This window comes from Patagioenas fasciata, chromosome 3 (genome assembly GCF_037038585.1).
Source record: "Patagioenas fasciata isolate bPatFas1 chromosome 3, bPatFas1.hap1, whole genome shotgun sequence".
NCBI lineage: Eukaryota > Metazoa > Chordata > Aves > Columbiformes > Columbidae > Patagioenas > Patagioenas fasciata.
The window spans coordinates 70,736,377-70,757,763 of record NC_092522.1 but is presented as its reverse complement, the minus strand read 5'-3'; the positions used below and the strand labels follow the sequence as shown (position 1 = coordinate 70,757,763).

At 40.6% G+C, this 21,387-nt stretch overlaps 1 protein-coding gene and 1 long non-coding RNA gene across 3 annotated transcripts; both read left to right on the top strand.

Moving 5' to 3' along the window:
- Positions 1–2,165: 2,165 nt before the first annotated feature.
- Positions 2,166–9,578, top strand: LOC139827587 (uncharacterized). The gene is made up of 2 exons (XR_011738393.1): positions 2,166–2,250; positions 6,992–9,578. It is a non-coding gene; the product is annotated as an uncharacterized lncRNA (long non-coding RNA).
- On the top strand, positions 2,246–9,578 carry LOC139827586 (endogenous retrovirus group K member 5 Gag polyprotein-like). 2 transcript variants are annotated; one of them, XM_071806579.1, is made up of 2 exons: positions 2,246–7,124; positions 7,240–9,578. In XM_071806579.1, the coding sequence occupies exon 1, from the start codon at positions 2,268–2,270 to the stop codon at positions 3,948–3,950; it is 1,683 nt and encodes a 560-aa protein (XP_071662680.1). In that variant the 5' UTR covers positions 2,246–2,267; the 3' UTR covers positions 3,951–7,124; positions 7,240–9,578. The 2 variants fall into 2 exon arrangements, with proteins under 2 accessions (XP_071662680.1, XP_071662681.1); XM_071806580.1 differs by having other exon boundaries at positions 2,246–7,188; positions 7,504–9,578.
- Positions 9,579–21,387: the final 11,809 nt, after the last annotated feature.

The following is a 21,387-nucleotide window of genomic DNA, read 5'->3' as shown; positions in this document are numbered from 1 at the left end:
CACAAAAGCGGTCAAGAGTACAAACTCATGTAACTCTTCAAAGAAGAGAGGAGGGTAGTTATTCGAGTTGCTGCACTCAGGCTTCTAAATTATTTTTGGGACTCCCAAGGTCTGGCTACAGGCACATCTCGTACCTTCTGGAAGTTGAATGAATGATACATTGAATTACTTTACAATCCGTGGATTTTCAAAATACATTGCATTTCTTTGCTCTTTTGATATTGCCAGCTGAAATAGCAGATAGCAGTTTAAATGTGGCAATGAAATACGTCGGTTTCCGAAAAGAACATCTGCAGTTTGCCAGATACCAGATGGCAGAGCACTTATTTTTGCTAGTGTGTATACTCAAAACACACTCCCAAATTCATAATAAAGCCCAGACAGCATTTTGGTGGCCATTTTAAAGCTATCTTCCCACAATGAACAAGAATCATAGACAAGGCGAGTTATCCTATGGAGTTGTCGTATGCAGGACAGGAGTTGGACTGGATGATCCTTGTGGGTCCCTTCCAACTCAGGACATTCTGTCATTCCTTCTGTCATTAGCTTTACATTGGTTCACAATCGCAAACAGATTGGATGGAAAGAACATCTGGATGTTGCACAGTCCAGCCCCCCCACTGAAAGTAAATCCCATCTGTTGTGGTTTTATCTTGAAACCATCCAAAATAAAAATTTCATAGTTTGCCCAGGTTACCTACCTTCCAATTGCATAAACTGTTTCATAATGTCCTCTCTGGACCTCCTGAGCTGCTTCTGCCAATGGTTTCTTGTTGCAGGTCCTACTACTACCAAGGAGAATGTAGCTGCCTCCTATTAGTTAACCCCCTCCAACAAGTTGTAGGCTGCTGCTGTGTGGCCCCTTACACTCTGGCTTCTGCTCCCTCTTTGTCTGTGTCACCAGCCATTTAATCATAGGATGCAATCAGGTTGGCCAAGTGTGATTTGTCTGCCAGAAATCCATGCCAGCTGTTCTTGATTGCTTTCTTTTGCTTTCAGGTCTCTTTCTAACAGAGCTTCATCAGCTTTCTTTCTTTATCTTGCAGTCCCTGTGGCTGCAAACTGAATCTTGGGTTTTCAAATACCTTCTGAACTCAAACAATCATAAAAATAACACAGAGTAATTTAATCATTTGCATTTTAAATAAGATGCTGTATCTACCCGCATTCACAGATTGATTCTCTAATGCACCTAATGTCTCTGCTTCATCCGAACCCTTTGGCAGTGAATGCTCTGGAGACCCGAGGTTTCTCCATGGTGTTAGGAAGAAGAGAAAGCTGCTGGGTAACAGGAAAGCAACAACATCATTTAACATTGTGGTAGAGAACAATTTCTCAAGCATCAGCTATAAATAATGTCTTGGTTGTTGGTGGTGGTTTTTAGCACAGATTTCTTTAAAAGTGTGCACTAACATATGTACCCATTTATGTGGCGTAAAATATACACAAAATATACTTGTATGTAATACAACCGTTATTCTTTCATATCTGTATTTAAGTATTTTTTGTAGTATTTGGAATATATGTATTTATGTAATTAGATTATGGAATTTTTATGTAGTGTAAATTTTGTGATACTTGTAAATTTTGTATTATTTGTATGTATATAATTCTTCTGCATGCACTTTGTATGGTATTTTTGCATATTGCTTATTTGCACAAGTTTTTGACCTAGTCATTCTGGGACAATGCTAGAAGTATAATTTATGAACTTTTCCAAGTACTTATCAAATGTATCATATGTATTAGGTGCATAGATTCTCTGTTGTGGCAGTATTCTGACATCGGGCCTGTGAGAAACTACCAGAGTCAACAGTGTGAGAACAAGTGTTGGTGGAAAAATACAAGAAGCCAGGACTGTATACTACTTGATACATCAAGGACAGAGGGGTTGATATGGGATTGATACACCAAGGACAGGGGAGTAGCTTGTTATAGACCAAAAAATGCTTTTATGGCGACAACTTTGGTGGGAACACAAAATATATTGTGTATGTAATGACTGACTTAGCAAATCAGCAAATACTTGAGCAAGCATCATAGCAAGTATAAATGCAGCCCTGAATTTGTAATAAATATCTCTCTTTGCACCTTAAAGAGAGTCTGTGCCTCGTTCGCTACAAATGGTGCCCTGAACCAAGACTTTCTGAAAGTAAAGGCTGTAAAGGAAGCAATCATTCCAGTAGTGAAGCCAAATCAAACCAGGACTGGGAAACAGAAATCACAGTGTGCACCCGTCACTGAGAAAAGGTGAGCAATTGGGAACCATGGGAGGGAAGTTATCCCTTGAACAAAGACAAAACCTAGATGTCCTTCAACGTTTATTAAGAAAGCAAAATCAGGACGTAGCAGTAGTCCGATTAGTGACTTTATTAGAATGGATTGCTAATCATGTGCCGGACTTTCCTACAGCTGGTACTTTTCAGTTGGAGGCATGGCACCGAGTTGGGCGAGAACTATTTGAACAGGCAGCGACTGGAGATAATGCTGCTTGCAAACATTTATCTACTTGGGGGAAAATTATGACTACTTTAAAAGCTGGTCAGAAGGAAGTAGTCGTGCAGGTTGCAACTAACTGTAAGCCTTCTCCTCCTCCCTTGCCAGGGAAGGAGGGGGATCCTGTAGCTATATCGGGCAAAAGTGCACTAACCGCAAATGCGGTAGTGGAGAAAGGGCTGTCTGATAATGAAGCCCCTGCTTGTAAGCCACAGCGAATGCTTTTGACAAATGATGGTGTGTGGGAGTCACCCAAAAACCCCCTTGATCCTGGCCCAAAGGATTTGGAGCGAGAGCCTGATTTATTCCCCCTGGATGTTACTTTGCAACCAAAAGTGCACACTAATTTAACCATGTGGGATAAATGCAGAGAAGAGGCTTTGAAAGCAGGAGACTGGAAAGTGGTTGCAGCATGCCCTATGATCTGTCGTGAACTGCAAACTCCGGGCTTTCAACAGCTACCATATGATGTTGTAAAAGATTTACAGACATTAGTTAAAGAAAATGGAGTTACTTCGTCATTTGTTATAAATATTTTAGAAGCATTAAGCTCCTCCTACACACTTACTCCGCATGACTGGCGTTCTTTGTTGAAAATGATCTTAACTGCTACTCAATATACTCTATGGCTATCTGCTTTTCGGGACAACTGTAGTATAGAGGGTATTGATAATGTATATCAGCAAAGAGGGATTGATTGCAGTCATTTAGCTGGGGAAGGTGCCCATGCTTTGCCAGAGAATCAAGTTGCATATCCCAGATATATTTATGGTGTAATAGCAAAACTAGCAATGAAAGCGGTTCGGAAATTACCAGATGTTGGGAGAGATGCCAATACGTCCTTTTCAAAATTCTTCCAAGGACCGCGAGAACCTTATGCGGAGTTTTTAGACCGCTTGCAGACTGCTTTGGAGCGACAAATTGCTAATGATGAAGCTCGTGAGTTGCTACTAAAACAATTGGCTTTTGAGAATGGTAATGCTGATTGTCGGCGTGTGTTACAGGGTATTAGGAATAAGGAAAGGTGTACTATAGCAGACATGGTGAGAGCGTGTCAAAACATAGGGACAATTGAACATTTTGCTAGCTGTCTAGCTGCTGCTTTAGCAGAACAGTTACAAGTATCGGGAACAAAACTGAGATCGAGATGTTTTTGTTGTGGGGCACTGTGTTATGTAAAGAAAGATTGCACAAAGTATGCACGCCAGACTTCAAAGGCTGTACCTCCTAGAGATTGTCCAAAATGTGGAAAAGGCAGACACTGGGCTAATGAATGTCGTTCGAGGGTTAATGTAAAGGGGGAGCCAATTAACCCTTCCCAGGGAAACGGGAGGTGGGGGGCTGGACTGCATGCCCCAAACAATCAAAGAAATGTGAGTCAACTCATGGCCCCTGATCTCCTCCCCTCAGCAGCTGGAAGCCAGGGATGGACTTGGCTGCCAGCCAGTCAGTGAGGATAACTACAACTGCTGTAGCGCTTATTCCCACACGAGTGTGGGGGCCTTTAGGACATAGCATGCATGCTTTATTAATAGGTCTGTTATCCACTACCAAATTGGGTTTGTTTGTCTTACCTGAAGTAATTGACTCTGATTATCAAGGTGAAATCAAAATTATGGCATGGACACCTGTGCCACCTTGCTACATCCCTCAAGGTCAGCGACTTGCTCAGTTAATACCCTTCTGTAGTGCTACCCCTGCAGGGAAAGGGCACCAAGGTGATGGTAGCTTTGGAAGCGCAGGTCGACCCCAGATTTTCTAGTCAAAAACTACTCAGGCAGCACAACCCATGCTTACCTGTTCCATAAATGGTCAGAAGTTTCAGGGTCTCCTAGATACTGATGCTGATGTCTCTGTCATTTGCAGCTCTGAATGGCCTGTTGAGTGGCCCACTGTCACTCCCGCATCCACTGTTATCGAAGTGGGTGGTATTCAACAGCTGCCTCAGAGTGCACATCTGTTAACTGTGCTTGGACCTGAGGGGCAGCATGCATGAGTTGCACCATTTATCGCACCTATACCATGTACCTTATGGGGTAGGGATGTGTTAGGCCAATTCGGCACAGTAGTACACATTGATTCTCAACAGCAAAGGTCTTTTTCATAGGGTTCATTGATCAGCCATTCAGAAAATCCATGCAGGATGTATGCAAATTGAAATGGACAACATTGGGTAAATCAATGGCTCCTAAAAAGGGAATGGACAAGGGAACTCAGACTGGGGAAAAGGCCTCACTAATGGTTCAGACAGAGACTTTCCAAATACAAGATTACATTTTTTGTTGTGGAGTTCTTCTTTCTCATAAAAACCAGCTCCGAGTAAGTGTGGGGAATGGCAGTTTTGTTACATGTAAAATCATGTAAAATCATCATCTATGCCATGACGAACCATCAATGAAATGCAACATTTAGAACTGTTACCTATCTCCATTTTTTGTCAGTTCATCATCAAATAGAAAATTAAAGAACTCATGTAAGGGAAGATTTTCTGTAGTCTTAGAGCGCTTAAAATGCACTAAGGCATTCAGCTGAAAGACACTTTTCGGGAAAACAGAATTGTATAATTGAATCTTATTTAAACTATGAAAGTTATATGGATTTTTTTTTTTCTTGTTAAAAACACTTTCTTTCTATTGTACAGCACGTACAAATATTCACTAGTATGTGATTAACAGACATGTTCGTGCAACATCACACATCATTCTCCCTCATGACAATTTGGTGTCAGAAGTGGGATGGTGGGCATTATTGCTAATTATTTACAGAGGCATGAAGTAAGTCCAAGTCCTAGATTTTTGGAGGAATGGGCTCATAATAATTGGCATGATTGGAAAGCTGTGGAGGAGCAACTAACAGCTGCTAGGGGCCATCTGAAGGATGGGAAGGGAAAGGGAATCATCTGTAAAATGCTAGGCACTTGCCTAGAAGCCACTTGTGAGGAGCGGGAGACCTTGAATAGAGAAAAACAAGATCTGAGGGAGGTTATAGAAAGTAAGAAGGCCACTGAATTATTATTATATTTGAAGTTCAAGCAGCTGCAGAAACAGCTACATGAAGAAAGGGAAGGAAACAAAAAATTAGAGGAAAAAATTGGAATGATACTTATGCAGGCTCCTCATCCCCCTCATCTTCTACAGATTAGGAAAGTTATTGTGTCCCCTGATGAATGGGATGGAAAACTATGGGGTGACCCTGACAATGATGATTTTGAGGAAGATGATTCCTTGTCTCTCTCATATCCTCCTGAGTATGAAGCTAGATCTGTTATTAAGACAGAAACTGAATTACGGATTATTATGACTGAATTATGGCATTTAAAATGTTTCAGGCAGAGTCTTGGGAACTGAGAAATAAGCTGTGGAGAAAGGCACTGGCACTAGGCATTCCTGAAGCCATAATTCAGAAACAGCCTCCCACTGTTATCTTAGATCTCATTGAAGCATTCCTGAAGGAGATAGTTGTGAGAAGAAGGAAGACATTTCGACTTCTCTGACTTCTCCAGTGCCTGCTCCAAGAAGGAGTGTTAACCCTTTTTTCCCTCTGAGGGAAGTACTACAGGACACGAATCCAAAAAATCAAGTAAGGTCTGGATGGCAACTGGGCCTGCCTGTCCAGAAGGTAGAAGCTTATCAGTGGATAAGTGTTGATGGCCCATACATTTTAATTCCAGATGTCCCTCGAGGACAATTGGTGAAATTTTTAATAGACACAGGAGCAAAAATTTTAATACCTGACACAACAAGCAACTGAAGCCGCTGCTGGATTTCTGAAAGTGTATTTGCACGACCAAGGCTGGACAATTAATCTGACTGAAACGCAGGGTCCTAGTGCTACTGTACTATTTTTAGGAATAGTTTGGCATGGACAGCTTAGAGGAACACCAGATAAGATAGAGCACACAGCCCAGCAGTTTTCTGTATCAGCTGTGGTAAAACAATTATATGCCTTTTTGGGATTTTTAGGATACTGGAGAACTTTTATCTCCACATCTTCAGTGGATGATTCCCCTTGTGAAGGGTAAATAGAAGAACACAATAAGGTTGCACAAAACAACGAGCAAGCAGATAATACGACCTCTGCTGAGCTCCATGCTCAAGCTCTAAATATGCATTTAGCATATGGACATGGATCAGCTTATACTACACATGCATGGGACACTGCTCACATTCAAACCCCTTTGCTATGGTATGCTTGTAAAACATGCTCACATCATTGTGCTGCTTGTATACAGTTACACTTAAGGGTATTATGTAGGCCATGGGGAAAGATAAAATGTGGCCAGTGGGCCTCGAATACCTGTCAGATTGATTGTGTGGGCCCTCCGCCCTGGTCTAGTGGGTGGCAATGTGTATACATTGCTGTGGATACAGTGTCAAGACTAACTACAGGAGAAATGGAATTATTTACACCAATGGATTGTGAAGTGGGACTGCAGCCTACTGGTCTAGATGTACATCCTTTGCTAACGTCAGATTCTTGAGTTCTTGTGTTTCAGGTTATCTTCAACAAATACCTGTACTTTATCTAGAGGAGACAGCATTGGAACAGTGTTACTGGTGTCAAGAATGCAACACTGCATTGAAGATCTCTCTGAAAAGGTGCAAACCAGAGTTCTTCAAACTGTGTGGGTAATTATCTCACATCAGATTATCAGACCCAAAATAACATCAGCTGCAGGAGCTGGAACAACATGTATGTATTACTGGAAGGTGATTTCACTCCTGTTTTCCTTCCCTATCACAGGCTGGCTCGACGTACTTTGCAATCTTGTACAACAAGCATATGCCCTGGATATGTTTCCACAAGACCAATATGTAAATACTTAGATTTATTTTGCCTCTACTGTAACTAACTTATCTGCCTGTTGCATTAAGGGAAGACCAACAGCTGCAGATCTTTTGACGATATGTTTTACCAGCATCACAACCCTGGTAGCTGTATTACAGAATTACACTGTGCTAAGGGATTTTGATATTAATGTTTTTTATTATTGTTTTCCTTGAGTAGGTAATGGCTGAAAAAGCTGCTTCAATTTTAAAAACATCTGTTGCTTCAACATAACTGATGAATCAGCCAACATGAAAGACAACTTTTAACATCTCCAAGACTTTATGCATCAAATAGAGCAATCTATTCATGATGCCTGGATGAATGGCTCATTTAATTCCAATGGAATGCCTGATTTAAAACATCATTGTACAGATATGTTTATTCCTTTTCCTGTATGTGTTTGTTATGTATCTCTATAAATTGCTCTGTGTTACACCTCACAAACACAGGTGAACACCTCCGGCTTTGCTGGCCCCAGCAGAAGCAGTTTCTTGAGTGAGGGGGGTGGAATATATGGGAATGGCGCAAGAATGGCCAGGAGGAACGTTGTAAGTACACTCAAGCGACTGTAGCTGGGGTGTAGTAAAGCACATAAACCACAAGTAGAACCTCTGTGTTTAGATAATATGCCTGTGAATAATGCTAAAGGCACCTTACCATATATCCTTAAGATTCCTACAGACAAAGATAAAAGCAATGCTACAAAATGCAGAATTAGTGCACAATGGGTTTTCCCATATTTCTAATGGCATAATCTGTCCGGCAGACCCTGCCGAGACCAGTCTATTTCATCTTTTTGTGTTGCAGCTTCCTATAAGATACTTCCTATAAGATACTATAAGATACTAAGATACTTCCTATAAGTACAGTATATCATCCTGTTGCTGCTGAAGGTACAACATGTCCTGTTGGAACTGAAGTGGAAGACCCTATTAGGGTGGCCACTGACCACAACAGGAACTTTGAATGTGATGCTTCAATTGTTGTAATTCTGTTAATTCTAACATTATTGTGCTTGTTACTTGCAATCATTTTGTGTATAAATGCCAGGTACACATATAAGCAAAGGGAAATACCCCGATAATACAATTTATAGTGATATTCTATATTACTGAGGCTGTTTGCTTAAACATAAGTTCACGTACATGCTAACAGTATATGTAGATGATATTAGCATTTAAACCGAATAGTTTATCAAACAATTGGACTCTTACCACTGAGCTACAATATGCCATGTATTTATGACATAGAGGCAAGAGGTAACCGCACTACCACTCTATGAGAGAATGAAGTGGGTTGACTGTGGTCAAGGGGGTGGAGTGTGGCGGATGCACTCAACACCCCCCAGCCAAACCAGCAGCAGTTTGGTCCAGGCTCCAGAGGAGGTAAAGGCCTGAGCTGCAGCCAGGCCAAGAACTCCTTCCAGGAGACCCACAAGGAAGCAGAACGGCACATTGAACGTTGATGGCTTGTGGAGGCAGGGAGTCTCGTGCAGACTTTTCCTACTGTATGCAATTTGACTACGAGTCAACCACTTCATTCTATAAATACGACAGCCTGGATGAGCCTACTTTGAGCTCTCCCTGCTAAATAAGTGAGCTGTATGGCAATGGTTTTACTACTCACAGGTCAGTGGATGAACCCAATTGAAGTTCAATATTGATCATTTAGCTCAAGTAGATGCACACCAAATGTAATGAATTGTTTAGAGATATAAGGTTGTGTGATTTTTAGTGTACTCTTTGATTCATGTTACTTGGTAGACTAGATTTGCTAAAATTTTAAACTGTGAGGTCCTACTTGTATTTACCAAAAGTAACTGCAGACTACGCTAAACGCCTGCAAGATAAAGTCCAACTTGCATTTTGCTGGGAAAAATGGGACTGACTGGGAAAACAACGATCCAAGGCTAATGCGGAGACATCACAGACATCTGGAAAGTGGGCCCTATTTTTGCACTTCGCTAAGAAGAAAGAATTTATCCAGATAAAACACCACCTTCAAGGATATGGACCAAAACCAATGTCTACAGCTGAACAAAACAGAGGCCCATGTGGAGCCAGAGAAAAAGGGTCCAATGTGGAGCAAAGGACCTGGTGGTGAAATATTGCTATTGGACTGGATCTTGGTGTGAGTGGTCTGTAAAGATATAAAAGTTTGTAGTTTTCTATGCTTAGGTGGACCTCTGTGCAGGTACTCAGCTTGAGCCAGCCCTTCTGCTATTTTACTCCATTAAATATTTCTCCTGAAAATTTCACTTCCTAAAAGTCTATTTTGCATGCGATTACGGGTCTCCCCTGAAAGTTTGCCTTTGGAGCTCTAAGCACAGGCTCCAGAGCGAATGGTTATCAGGGGAAGAAGAACCCTGGACGTTTGCATCGCAACGGGTATACACGTCACCTGAGAGTTTGCCTCTGGAGCTTCAAAACACAGCCCCTGGAGCCAACAGTCCTCAGGGAGAGAAGATGCCTGAAGGTTTCCTTCGTGAACAAATACACACGCCTGGAAATAAGGTAGGCGATATTTGGTTTGGTATGTCTCCCTCATGCAGTAAATAATAGATCAAACCCGTCACCGAACTCTTTAAGGTCGCACTTCTCTTTAAGAAATCTAAACATTGTTCTGCAGCAAGCAGAACCCTAAAATCACTCCCCGCGACACAGGGTAGCGTGTGATACACCAAAAAATGCTTTTATGGCAGCAGCTTTGGTGGGAACACAAAATATGTTGTTTATGTAATGATTAACTTAGCGAATCAGCAAATGCTTGAGCAAGCATCATAGCAAGTATAAATGCAAGCCTGAATTTGTAATAAATACCTCTTTTTGCACCTTAAGGAGAGTCTGTGCCTCATTTCCTACGTCTGTAAACTGGGTAACCGTAATATAGTACCGATTTAAACTCTATTAAAATCTGACATTATTTTACTCTTAACTAAGTAGCCTGAAAATAGAAAAAAATTAGGGATGCTCAGCTCTTTGCAATTTTAACCAGCCTTTTTATTTTAATTCAGAAAATTTAGCAAGGGTTTGCGAGGTCTCCCTACAAGGTATTAAGATAGAGTAAAGCCTTAAATCTCAATCTTTCATCAGTGTCAGGTGGCTTTTTTCCTCCATCTTTTGACAGAACAGATGGCAATTCCAGAGGAGAAATACCAAATTAGTGGTTTTGTTTCTGCAGAGTAATTGTTATTTGGTAGCTGGAGATGGCGCTCTCTGCCCACAAATTTTTGCTTCAACCACATTTGCTGCTGCCTGATGCCAGCCTGAAGTTATGGTTCAATTTCTTTAAGAAATAGCGCTGAGGAAAAGGGGGTTGTTTTACATGCTTGGCACAGTAATCTGAAAATCATCTCCAAAAATGCCAGATGACTGGTGACAGACCCATTAACTACTCATAAGGTGGATCTTGATCAGCTGGTGGTTTATGTAATGTAACAACAATATTAACACATAGGGTTTCAAAAATGCTTGTATGTTCTGCCAAACATGGACACTGCAAACCTTGTGTTGGTAAAATATCTTCAGGCAAAGTAATTAATTGATTTGATTCATTTGAATTGATTGGATTAATTTGATTTCATTCATTTGTTGAAGATGTCCCTGCTCATTGCAGTGGGGGTGGACTAGATGATCTTTGAAGGTCCCTTTCAACCCGAACTATTCTATGATTCTATGATTCTATGATTTGTTACCATATGTCAGGAAAAAAAAGTTGTATAGTTCACTAATTTCCAGCAAAATTATTCCGTATCACAGATCCAACAGGCAGGAACAACAGCCCTGATTACGTCATTAAGGGCAAAAAGATTGAAGAACCCCTGCCACACACTGTAAATGGTCATTTTAGTTCTCCATACTATGTTATATCTTTCTTTACCTGAGGCATTCTTAGCAATTTGCTTGTGCGGACTTCATTAGGGGATGCTGCTATGAAGGTGGGTAGACACAATCAGTGCCAAGGGTCTATCTGTTGGTGCTTGTAGACCTCAGTAGCTCTCCTGGTGTTAGTGTCAGAAAACCTACCACATCCAACAGGCTGAGTTTAGGGGGGGTCACCCAGCTGCCCCCTTCTTCACGCCAGCATGAGGGCACCTCAGATGGCACCTCACAAACCATCAGTTGTTTACGGAGCAACCCGACAGGCTGTTTTGGTTCTTGTGATCCCACGTACCAGGTGTGACTGCGATCTGTGGTCTACCCGCAGATGCACAGCGTGGAGGGAGGGGACACTCCAGCTGCCCTTTCCCAGTGGTGGTGCGGCAGCCCTGTCACATGAGGTGCCACACCAAAGACACCACATCAGAAAAAGTGAGGGAACAAAAACAAAATGGGAAAAGTGAGGAGCTTGTTTCAGTCTGTGGTGAAGCATGTGAGAACATCAATGGAAGGTATGTCTGAACGCTGAGGTGAAATTACACTTATGCTAGTCTTCCTATAGTCAGCAATATATGATCAGAATAGCCCCATACAGTGTAGGTCACCTGTAATACCAAAAAGAAAAATGTTCTTGCTGCTGTTGCATAACATCTTGGGCTTCCAGTGATTAACAAGTGATTTCCTATCAGAACACTTAGAATTAGCCTACCTAAATTTACCAAATGACAAAAAAAGCGGTTTTACCTTATTGGTGTACTAGATCTGCAGAGCCAGGAGTAGGATTTCAGAATAGCACATTTAACGAACAAACAAAAAAAAGTCAATTTAAGAGCAAATCAATCTTACGTGAGCGGAACATTTCTAATGTAAAAAGGCAGCTGAATTAAAGGATTAGGTCACACTGCCTGATTAACATCATTTGATCTTCTGCTATTGAAAAGCCACTGGGCTTCTCAGAGAATGGAAGCATTCAAACTTTAAATGAAACCACAAGCCCGGCTTAGAAAAAAACTGCTAAACTGAAAACTACTTGCCTTGCTTCAGTAATTATCAGTTTCTCTCTGCTGCTGGGGAATGCATCCAAATCAGGATTTAGAAATCCCTCACATTTCGGTATAACAAAGAAGGGCTGCAAAACAAGGGCATCTCAGATGCTACCTGGGAGAGGCTTACAGCATGTGAGGCTTGCCTTGCTCTGCCATATCATATTCATTTATTGTTTAAAGGTGGAAGAAAGATACTCGGAAATCTGTTTTCTCTATAACATATTCACTGTTGGTTTTGCCCTTTTAACTTTTTTGGGGAATGACAACAAAACACACAAAGCTCACTCTGGACTGGAGGCCCACTCAGCATCTGAACAGTACCCACTAATGACGTTTGATAAGAAATCAAGAGAGGAAGGGAGTTTTAGTTACATTTGTTATTTTTTTTAAACTACATTTGTTTTAAGTGGAAGGAGTAATGAACATTTTTAATGAAGGAAACTTCTGTTGAAATTTTAACTCTTCCTTGAGAGCCTCCAAGCAAAAATGTAAGAGATCAGCTTTGATCTGGAATTTTCTAAGGTAAAGCAAGAAGGAAAGAACCTTTATATGATATAATTAAGCCCTTTGTCACTGAAAACACCAAGAACAACAGTAAACCCCACATTAAAAAAAAAATCCTTGGGCTAACCTCTCATATATTTTCTTTGAAAAAGTTTAGAATGTTTTTACTTATTGTACTTAAATGAGTTTTGAAGGGTTTTTATAGTCCCCTGCCACTGTCAACACTTAGTAAAGTAAATAGCAAGCAGACAGAAATTAAAGAATTTATTTCCTATCTCTAATGACCTGATGATCAGTTTGCTCAAAGAGTTTTTCTGTGCTCTTTGGAGAGTATTAACCAGTATTCACAAGCAGTTCCTTTTTTATTATCATTTGAAAAAGTGCTTACTTAAGATTTATGATATTATTTTTGGTCATGGTGTTATTTCAGTTGCTATATATGGAGAAAAGCAATATTTTAAAATACGGAGAAGCTGTGAATATTTTTGTCGTTCCCCCCAATCATGCTTTTAGATACTACGCGTTCATATAATGAGCACACAGATCCTGCTCAAACTACTGCATTTTCAGCAGTCTCCCAAATGCCAGCTAAGTCAGGCCCTGCTCACCTTCCAAAATCAGATGTGATTGGGCATATCACAATGTAAAGAAAAATAAACCCTGAGAGGCACTCTGAATTATAATATTTTTTTTTCTGACTTGCAACAAAGAACAAAATAGAAGTTTTATCACAGTTGTGCTTCCTTTTCAGTTCCACCACCCACCCTTATTACTGTGAGCAACATTTTCTCAAAATAAAAGCACACTGATTTGTTTGTTATTTTAGGCTGCGAGAGAAGGTCAGACTGGAACGCTGTCCAAATATACGCCGCTAGTCCCAGTAAGGACCTATAAGCATCCTTATCTCCATCCGTTGCAAACCAGTTCATTGTCTTCAGGGAGAGCTCATGATCCTATATAACTCTGTCTATCACTTTTTAGCTGTACGTGCTCACGCAGGACCCGAATCCGCTTCATTCCTGTCAGTTCTCACGCAGGGAGAGACACACGTAATTAGCTGCGTTAGCCTTGTTCTCCCCTACCGCTTGGCTATTATTTGGCCGGCTGGTGAGAGGGCTCGGAAGACCCCCTGACCCTCTGTCACCCGGCGTGTGCTCCATGGCCAGGGGGCCAGGGTTGTGCTCTGCCAGCCCCGGGGGGCTCAGCCCCGAGGCCAGGGGGCTTGGTTGCAGGGCTGCACAGAGGATGCTGAGGGCAGCACCCACAGCCACAGCTGGGGGCTGTGCTCGCTCCTCTCTCATATGACCAATGCAGCTCCTCTGCTAATTAAAAAAAAAAAAATTCTGCTTGCTACTTTTGTCCAAATATTTGAGCTCCTCAGACATCCCTGGATGAAGTACACCAGCTATTGGCATGCTCTTGCTGATCCAAGGGAAACTTTTATTTTTTCTCCTGCTTTCTAACCTGATATTTCCTTTAATTAGCCATTATTTTGTCTTCCTCTCTGTGAGCCTCTCACTGAATGCATTGTGCCACCCAGCACATTAGTCAATCATCGCAGCTTACGGAGTGCCATACTTTACATCTTGGCTTCAGCAGCATTCATGTGCACTGAGTGGAGACAGCATGCAGTTTTAAGACGCTGTGTGGATTTAAGCATGCTAGGGCCTGTCTGTCCCTATAGTAAATAGCTTTGCTGACATTTAAGCTGCACATGGCTTGATGTTAGGTCAAACAAAAATGTCACAATATAATCACTTTTTAAATAGCTGTTTCCGGTTCAGTTAGTACTGTATAGTTCTAGAAGAGAAAGCACTTACAAGCTGACAGACTGAAAGAGGAACCGTCTGTATCCCATCCCTGCCCTTGCCTGTCAGGCTTGGAGGCTTTGTTTTTTTTTTGTTTTGGTTTGGTTTGGTTTTTTGTTTGTTTGTTTGTTTTTTGTTGTTTTTTGTTTGTTTGTTTGGGGTTTTTTTGTTTTGTTTTTGGTTTTTTTGTTTGTTTTTATTTATTTATTTATTTATTAAGTATGCAATTTAATGCCACTGTACTTTTCAGCTGGGCAGACTAAAGAAAACTCATGTATAAGTTCTGGGGAGAGTCTTTTGATGTAGCCATGAGGGGGTTGGGTGGCTCAGGGTGGGGGGCTGCCCTCAGCAGCATTTGGGGCTAATACTGTGTCTTGGGGCACGATGCTGCTGAGATACTGTTGCTGGAGGAGAAACATAGGTAAAATCCTACTGAGTTTTGACAGCTGAAAATGTGAAGGTTTCCACATACCCTGATCCCACTCCTTAAATTAGGCTCTTCCTCTGAACAGTCTGTGGAGGATATGGACCACAGAGGAAGCCGTACAAGACAAGCTTCCTCTCTCAGCCAGCTCAGCTCAGTGTCTCTGTCTCCGTATGGTTTCAATGAGGCTCTGACACTGAGGCATTCCCATGGGGCACAGCAGTACTCCCTGGGGACCTGGTCCCCTGGCCACCCGAATGGGGCAGTGGGTCAGAGCAGCCTGTGGTGAGGCTGAGGTGTGTACGTGGGTTTTCCCTCCACAGCCCAACAGTGGCTGCAGGGAACACCTGTCCCCCACCACCTGGAAGCGTGTCTGAGGCGGCTCCTTCTTACCACTCCCACTGTCCCAAAATCAGCAATACGTGAAATGCTACTGGCCTTCAGCTTTTGTCTTTTGCCCCACAAGCCCTCCTGGGGCTTATGAGTAGTTTGGTTTGTGACACTGGATGACCATAATCAGAAGGTGACAGGTGAAGTTTGCTATAATGGTACAGTTACAGAAAGCAAAGCACGAGTGATCTACGAAGATGAATGACAATACATGATCTTTTGTGCAGGAAGAACTGTGTTGGAGGAGCCATGGAAACCTGTGAGAGAATAAAGCAGTCGTGTAATCAGTGGTTTCACAAGAAGGAGGAAACCAGCCTTTCTTGACTTCCACTATAGCCTTTTTCTTCCTAATTTGATCTCTGGCTCTATTGTTGCTACCAAGCTGGGAGGCTGAGAAGGTGCTGTAGATGAGACTGAATGCCACCACTGAGTCGAGCCCAAGCCTAAAAGACCCCTGACTGCTCCATCACAGAGGCTGCTGACCCCGGTTTATAGCTTGTCCTTGTAAGTAATTTCTTTTCCTGAGGTCAGAACGGTGGCATCAACCTGAACGTGTCAACATCGGGATTTCCTGCTATGTTGATTTTCCTCAGCATTCTGAAGCAAGGTGTACTCTATACTTTTTAAGTTGAAAAGCAAGCTTATTCCTGCAGAGATACATTTCCAAGCTGCATTTAGACAGTAAGCAGTAAATCTTCACACATTCCTCATTTCACGTGATAGTTACAGTGGGTGGTGGCTACTGTCTAATCTCATAATAATGAACACAATAGATAAACAAAACTCTTCTACACTCAGACTGTGGAAGATAAGCTTTTGCCAAATGCAGTTACAAACTATGGGGCACTATGAAGAGGGAGCTGGGAAAAATATTATAGCCTCCAAGAAGTAGGACAAGATAATATTTTATTTACAACTACCCAATATTTCTTAACCCAGAGTCACTTTTGTTGCCCTTGAATTTGTATCAACAACTCATTTTCTTTTAGGCACAGTTTAACAACTGGGAATGACTGCACTCTTGCTCAGCCACTGCTGTGAAAGCAAGTGGTTGTGGTTGTGTTCAGCCTCAGGGGAGCCACTTTGGGGCTGGTGAAGGGTCCATGCTGGCTAGGAAGAAACAGAGGGATGTAGTATATACAGTGCACAGCAAATTTATGAAAATGACCATGCATTCGAAGTCCAACCAGTTCTCCCTTTTTTAGACCATCTATCAGTACAAAGGATAAAATGGGACTAGGGGAGCCAGCTGTGTGTGAGCTCTTCTGAGACAGCATCAAAAATAGCATGCACTGAAAAAAAAAAAATGCTGTGATTTGTGATCTTATGTGGTACAGATTTGCCGGCCGAGAGAACTCAGACTGGGGAAAAGAAAGGCCTCACTAATGGTTCAGACAGAGATTTCCTAAATACAAGATTACTTTTTTGTTGTGGAGTTCCTCTTTCTCTTAAAAACCAGTTCAGAGTAGGTGTGAGGAATGGCAGTTTTGTTACGTTATATGTAAAATCATGTAAAATCATGTAAAATCATCATCTATGCCATGATGAACCATCAATGAAATGCAACATTTAGAACTGTTATCCATCTCCATTTTTTGTCAGTTCATCATCAAATAGAAAATTAAAGAACTCAAGTAAGGGAAAATTTTCTGTAGTCTTACAGTGCTTAAAAATGCACTAAGGCATTCAGCTGTAAGACACCTTCTGGGAAAACAGAATTGTATAATTGAATCTTATTTAAACTATGAAAGTTATATGGATTTTTTTCTTGTTAAAAACACTTCCTTTCTATTGTACAGCACATACAAAAATTCACTAGTATGTGATTAACAGACACGTTCGTGCAACATCACACATCATTCTTGTTAATGAAGATACCAGAATCACAGAATGGTTGAAGTAGGAAGGAACCTCTTGAGCTTATCTGATCCAAACCCCTACTCAAAGCAGGAGCAGCTAGGGCAGGTTGCACAGGACCGTGTCCACATGGGTTTTGTCTGTCTCCAAGGACGGACTCCACCACCTCCCTGAGCATCTTCAGTGACAAAATATCATCCCTTTATGCCACCTGTAAAAAGAGAGGAACTTCCCATATGTAGCTGTTCCAGTGGGAAAAAAAAAAAAGACTCACTGGAATGGGAAATAAAAGATGTTAACTCTTCCGTTTTTGCTTTGCTGACTCTACATGCTTTAGTTATATGTAAAGATTTATGCAAGGGTTTTATGAAGTGCTTCTGTATATGCACGGTTTTACTGTTTCTTTGCAAGTGGTCCATAAATCCTAAAAATTTTGTAAAACTAAGACATTCAGCCATGTAGCAGTGAAATTCCCAAGACTGTTCAGTTTTATGAATTGTCTTCTGAGGTACCACTGCTTTTCATGTACCGTATTTTTCGTATGGGAAATCTAATAAAGTATTATCAACCTGAATATCTGCTATGAAGAAAAATACTGATTTTAAGATACCTGCTTTTTAAACTGAGGTTCTTTATGTGAGGCAAATGTGCAGACACTTACAGGAACTTCTATATTTTCCCCTCCTCCCCAAAAAAAGCCTTCATTTGGATACTTGTTCTTGGGTATATTTTATACTTTAATGCAAATTTATAATCAATTTATAGATTGCGTAGACATACCTAAATAGATGACATGCGTTTTGTGAAGTGTGTATCTCTTATAAGCTTTTTGGCCGAGTACATTGGCAGATGTTATATATGCCTGCCAAGGTGCAGTTCTGTTTCTCCTCTGTGAGAATATGTGTTTTGGTTTTTTATTGTTTTTGCTCAGAGTAAGATTACTGAATGTTTTCCTAAGCAAAAGAGCAAGATCGCTGTCAGAGAGAGCTCTGAATGTGAGTGTGGCACAGCATGCATACAAATTCTCAAGAAAGCATTTCAAGACTGCTGGTAGTTGCAATACCTCAGTGCAAGGAATCCTGATAAACCGCTTTGCAAAAGTGTTCCATGGCAGGGCACTGACAGGTCGGTGTGGTGACATTAAGGAAAATGACAGCAATGCTCGGATGATGATTCAACATGAAAAACATGCGCTGCTTTGTGACTATTTCAATGGTCATTCCAAATAATGCTACAAAAGAGTCACATTATTAAATTGGGGTGAAATTCGTACTTGTCTTGGATAATGTAGTTGGCTGACTTCTGTAAACTAGTTACTGTGCAGTTTACAGTTCACAATAAAACCTACCACAATAAAATGTCTGCATATTGGCCTCTTTGTCTAGCTGGTTTTTTTTTTGGTTAATAGGTTTGATTTTTACAAAGCTTGTCAGTAAGATTCCTGCCGCCTCAAAGTTTTGTATTTTTTTTACTATGATGTGAACATTTCAATCAAACCAAATATGACAAGTTAAAGAGGTGCAGATGGCTGTCGAGCTGGAGAAGACTGGCCGTCTAATTTAACTGGTAGAAAGGGGAGTCTTCTATTTGACTGATTGAAGTTCCGCTCTGCTAATTTAACAATGACTTTTTCCTCAGCTTCAGCTGATGGCTTAGAGTTTTGTACCTTCTCTGGCGTGGACTGTGAGCCTACTAATGGTAAGCATTACATTTATGTTTTTTAAGTTATTCTAAGGGGCAACTGTAAATCCCCCCCCAAAATCCCTGATTTCACAAGTATTTTGGATTATTTTTTACACTGGTGTGCCAGTTATTCATTGTTATTTGACTTTTTCTTGTGAAAATTATAGTATAAAGAGGAAAAAAAAAAGTATGTGCAGAAAAGTGAAAGATAAATCTTTACTTTCTCACAAAGCTTATTTGCCATTATCTAAGGTTGTTTTTTTTTTTTTAATTTCAATTTTATTCTTTCTTCAGTTTGTTTTCTTTTCAATCTGTTTTTCTTTTTCTTTTTTTTTTTTTTCCAATCTTTCTTCCCCCCCTTTTTTCTTAACTTTTCTTGTTCCCTCATAACTTAGGTCTTAGCAGCTATGTTATAAGGTAAATGTTTCAGGTGGATACCATTCTGAAAGAAAAAATTGTTGCACTGTAGAAAAGCTGCAAAACCTAATTTGTCAGCAGGGGATAAAATCTTGGTCTCACCCTTTCCCATTCTTACATCAGGAATGTTTTAGTGTCTGAACTAGAAGGCTAAAGAACTATCAAGAAATAATATTTCACATAATTGAATTTGTTCTTTTGTGGGTTGTTCTTTTGTGGTTACTGTGTGTTAATCAAGGGCTAGTCTTGGGTTTTAACTTTTCATTTTTGAAATATAAACTCTTCTTTTTTTTTTTTTTTACACATATTAATCGGACTTTTCTTTCATGGCAAATGGCCACAATAGTCAGTTTATAATTGAATCACATCTTTAGGTATAAAGTTACAGCTCCATTTCATGCAACTTTTTGCTTTGAATTTGTAACTTGCACGTATGAAAAGGGAAGCCTTCCAGGGTAAGCAGCTGACACAGGATCCTGGGTTTCATTGCTGTGAAGCGCCCGCACGGAGCCGCGCGTCCTGCGGGCCGGGAGCCCCTTCCCCTCCGGGGAGCCCTTCGGCCCGGGGAAACGTTTTCTTCGCCTCTGAGCGCAGTTGTGAGAAACAGGCTGTGCTGTACCAAATATAGTTTGTTGGCATAAGTTTGAACTTCATTCTGCTCATTTCTTTTTTCTGTTTTCCGCATGGAAACAGTTCAGCAAACCTTTCTGTTGGCTTCTTGGCGCAATATTCCTGAAAAAGGGGTTGATCTTTCATGACATGCTAAGCCTGGAAATGGGAGTTTCAAGGAATGGTTGGAAGCAGCATGTCCAGAACTTTGTTTGCAGGCACTTTTCAGACCCAGCAGAGCACAGAAAATGCGACAGTCACTGTCCGTGATGAACACAGCTCAGATATAGGCTGGACAAAACTCACAGATTGTCTTAAAACGTCTGCTGGCCAAAAAATATTCTGGAAAAGATGTTGTGAGTAATTTTCAATAATAAATATCTTTGTGAACAGAAATCTTCACAACACGAAAGACAAATGTGTCACTTTTAAAATACACTAGTTGGAAATCATATTCAATCAATCAGCCTTGTCGAAAATAGGCTATGAAAATAATTATGAATGTCACTTTTATTTTGGGAACAGTCTTCATTGCTCCAGATAACAGATATTAAACAAAAAAAAAAAAAAAAAGTTATAAAGAAGTATTCCGAGCCAAAATCTTCAGGATGCTTCCAGTCCCACTGGAGTTGTGCAAGTTTAATTCTATTATTACACACAACGTATTTTTCACAAACAAATTAAAACTTTTAAATGCTTTATCCAAAGCATTGCCATATCTTTTTCTTTGCTGATAAGATACCTCTGTTTAAATTTCTCTCTCTTTCGGTCCTTAAAAACAGTTTATGTTCTGAGGAGGATGGACACTGGGAGCATGTGCTATCTTTTGCTGCTATAGCTGGGTGTGAGAACTGGGAAAAATATTTACCTTCAAGTCAACAGAGTACTTTGGACTCAGGGATTTCTTTTTATCTTTTAATTAAAATAGGAACATTAGGTCATGATCTAGCATTCCGAAATTGAATAAATCTTTCTGAAAACTTTTTTTTTCTCAATTTTATCTCTATTTTTTTCACCCAAAACTATCTGTTGGAATTGACTTAAATTCTTGCAGATTTTCAACGTATGTCTACTTCTACTAACAGATAAAATGCATAGGTAAAAAGAAAATTACTCTAAAATTATCGCTTTTTTGTTAGAAATGTATCTGTTGCTAAAACAACAGCAGTGGTTGAAATTACAGTCAATTTATCACCCAGTCCTATGACACAAACCCCTGTTATGTTTTTAAAGAAGAATATATATGTACCTGTTCTGCTGTTTGCTTTTGAATTACCCATTGCTGCTGCTTGATCACAAATTTTAATTATGGAGACAGTCTCCCAGACCCTGCCAGTAATTAATTGCCTTAACTTGTGTTTGCCTTTGTGAAGCCGGCAGTGTGCCTGCAGACAAACAACTAATTAACACTTCTATACAAGTGAAATGGATTTCCAATTATTGCT

Coding starts and splice junctions, on each gene's coding strand:
- LOC139827586 (XM_071806579.1), top strand. CDS start 2,268: ATGGGAGGGAAGTTATCCCTTGAACAAAGACAAAACCTAGATGTCCTT.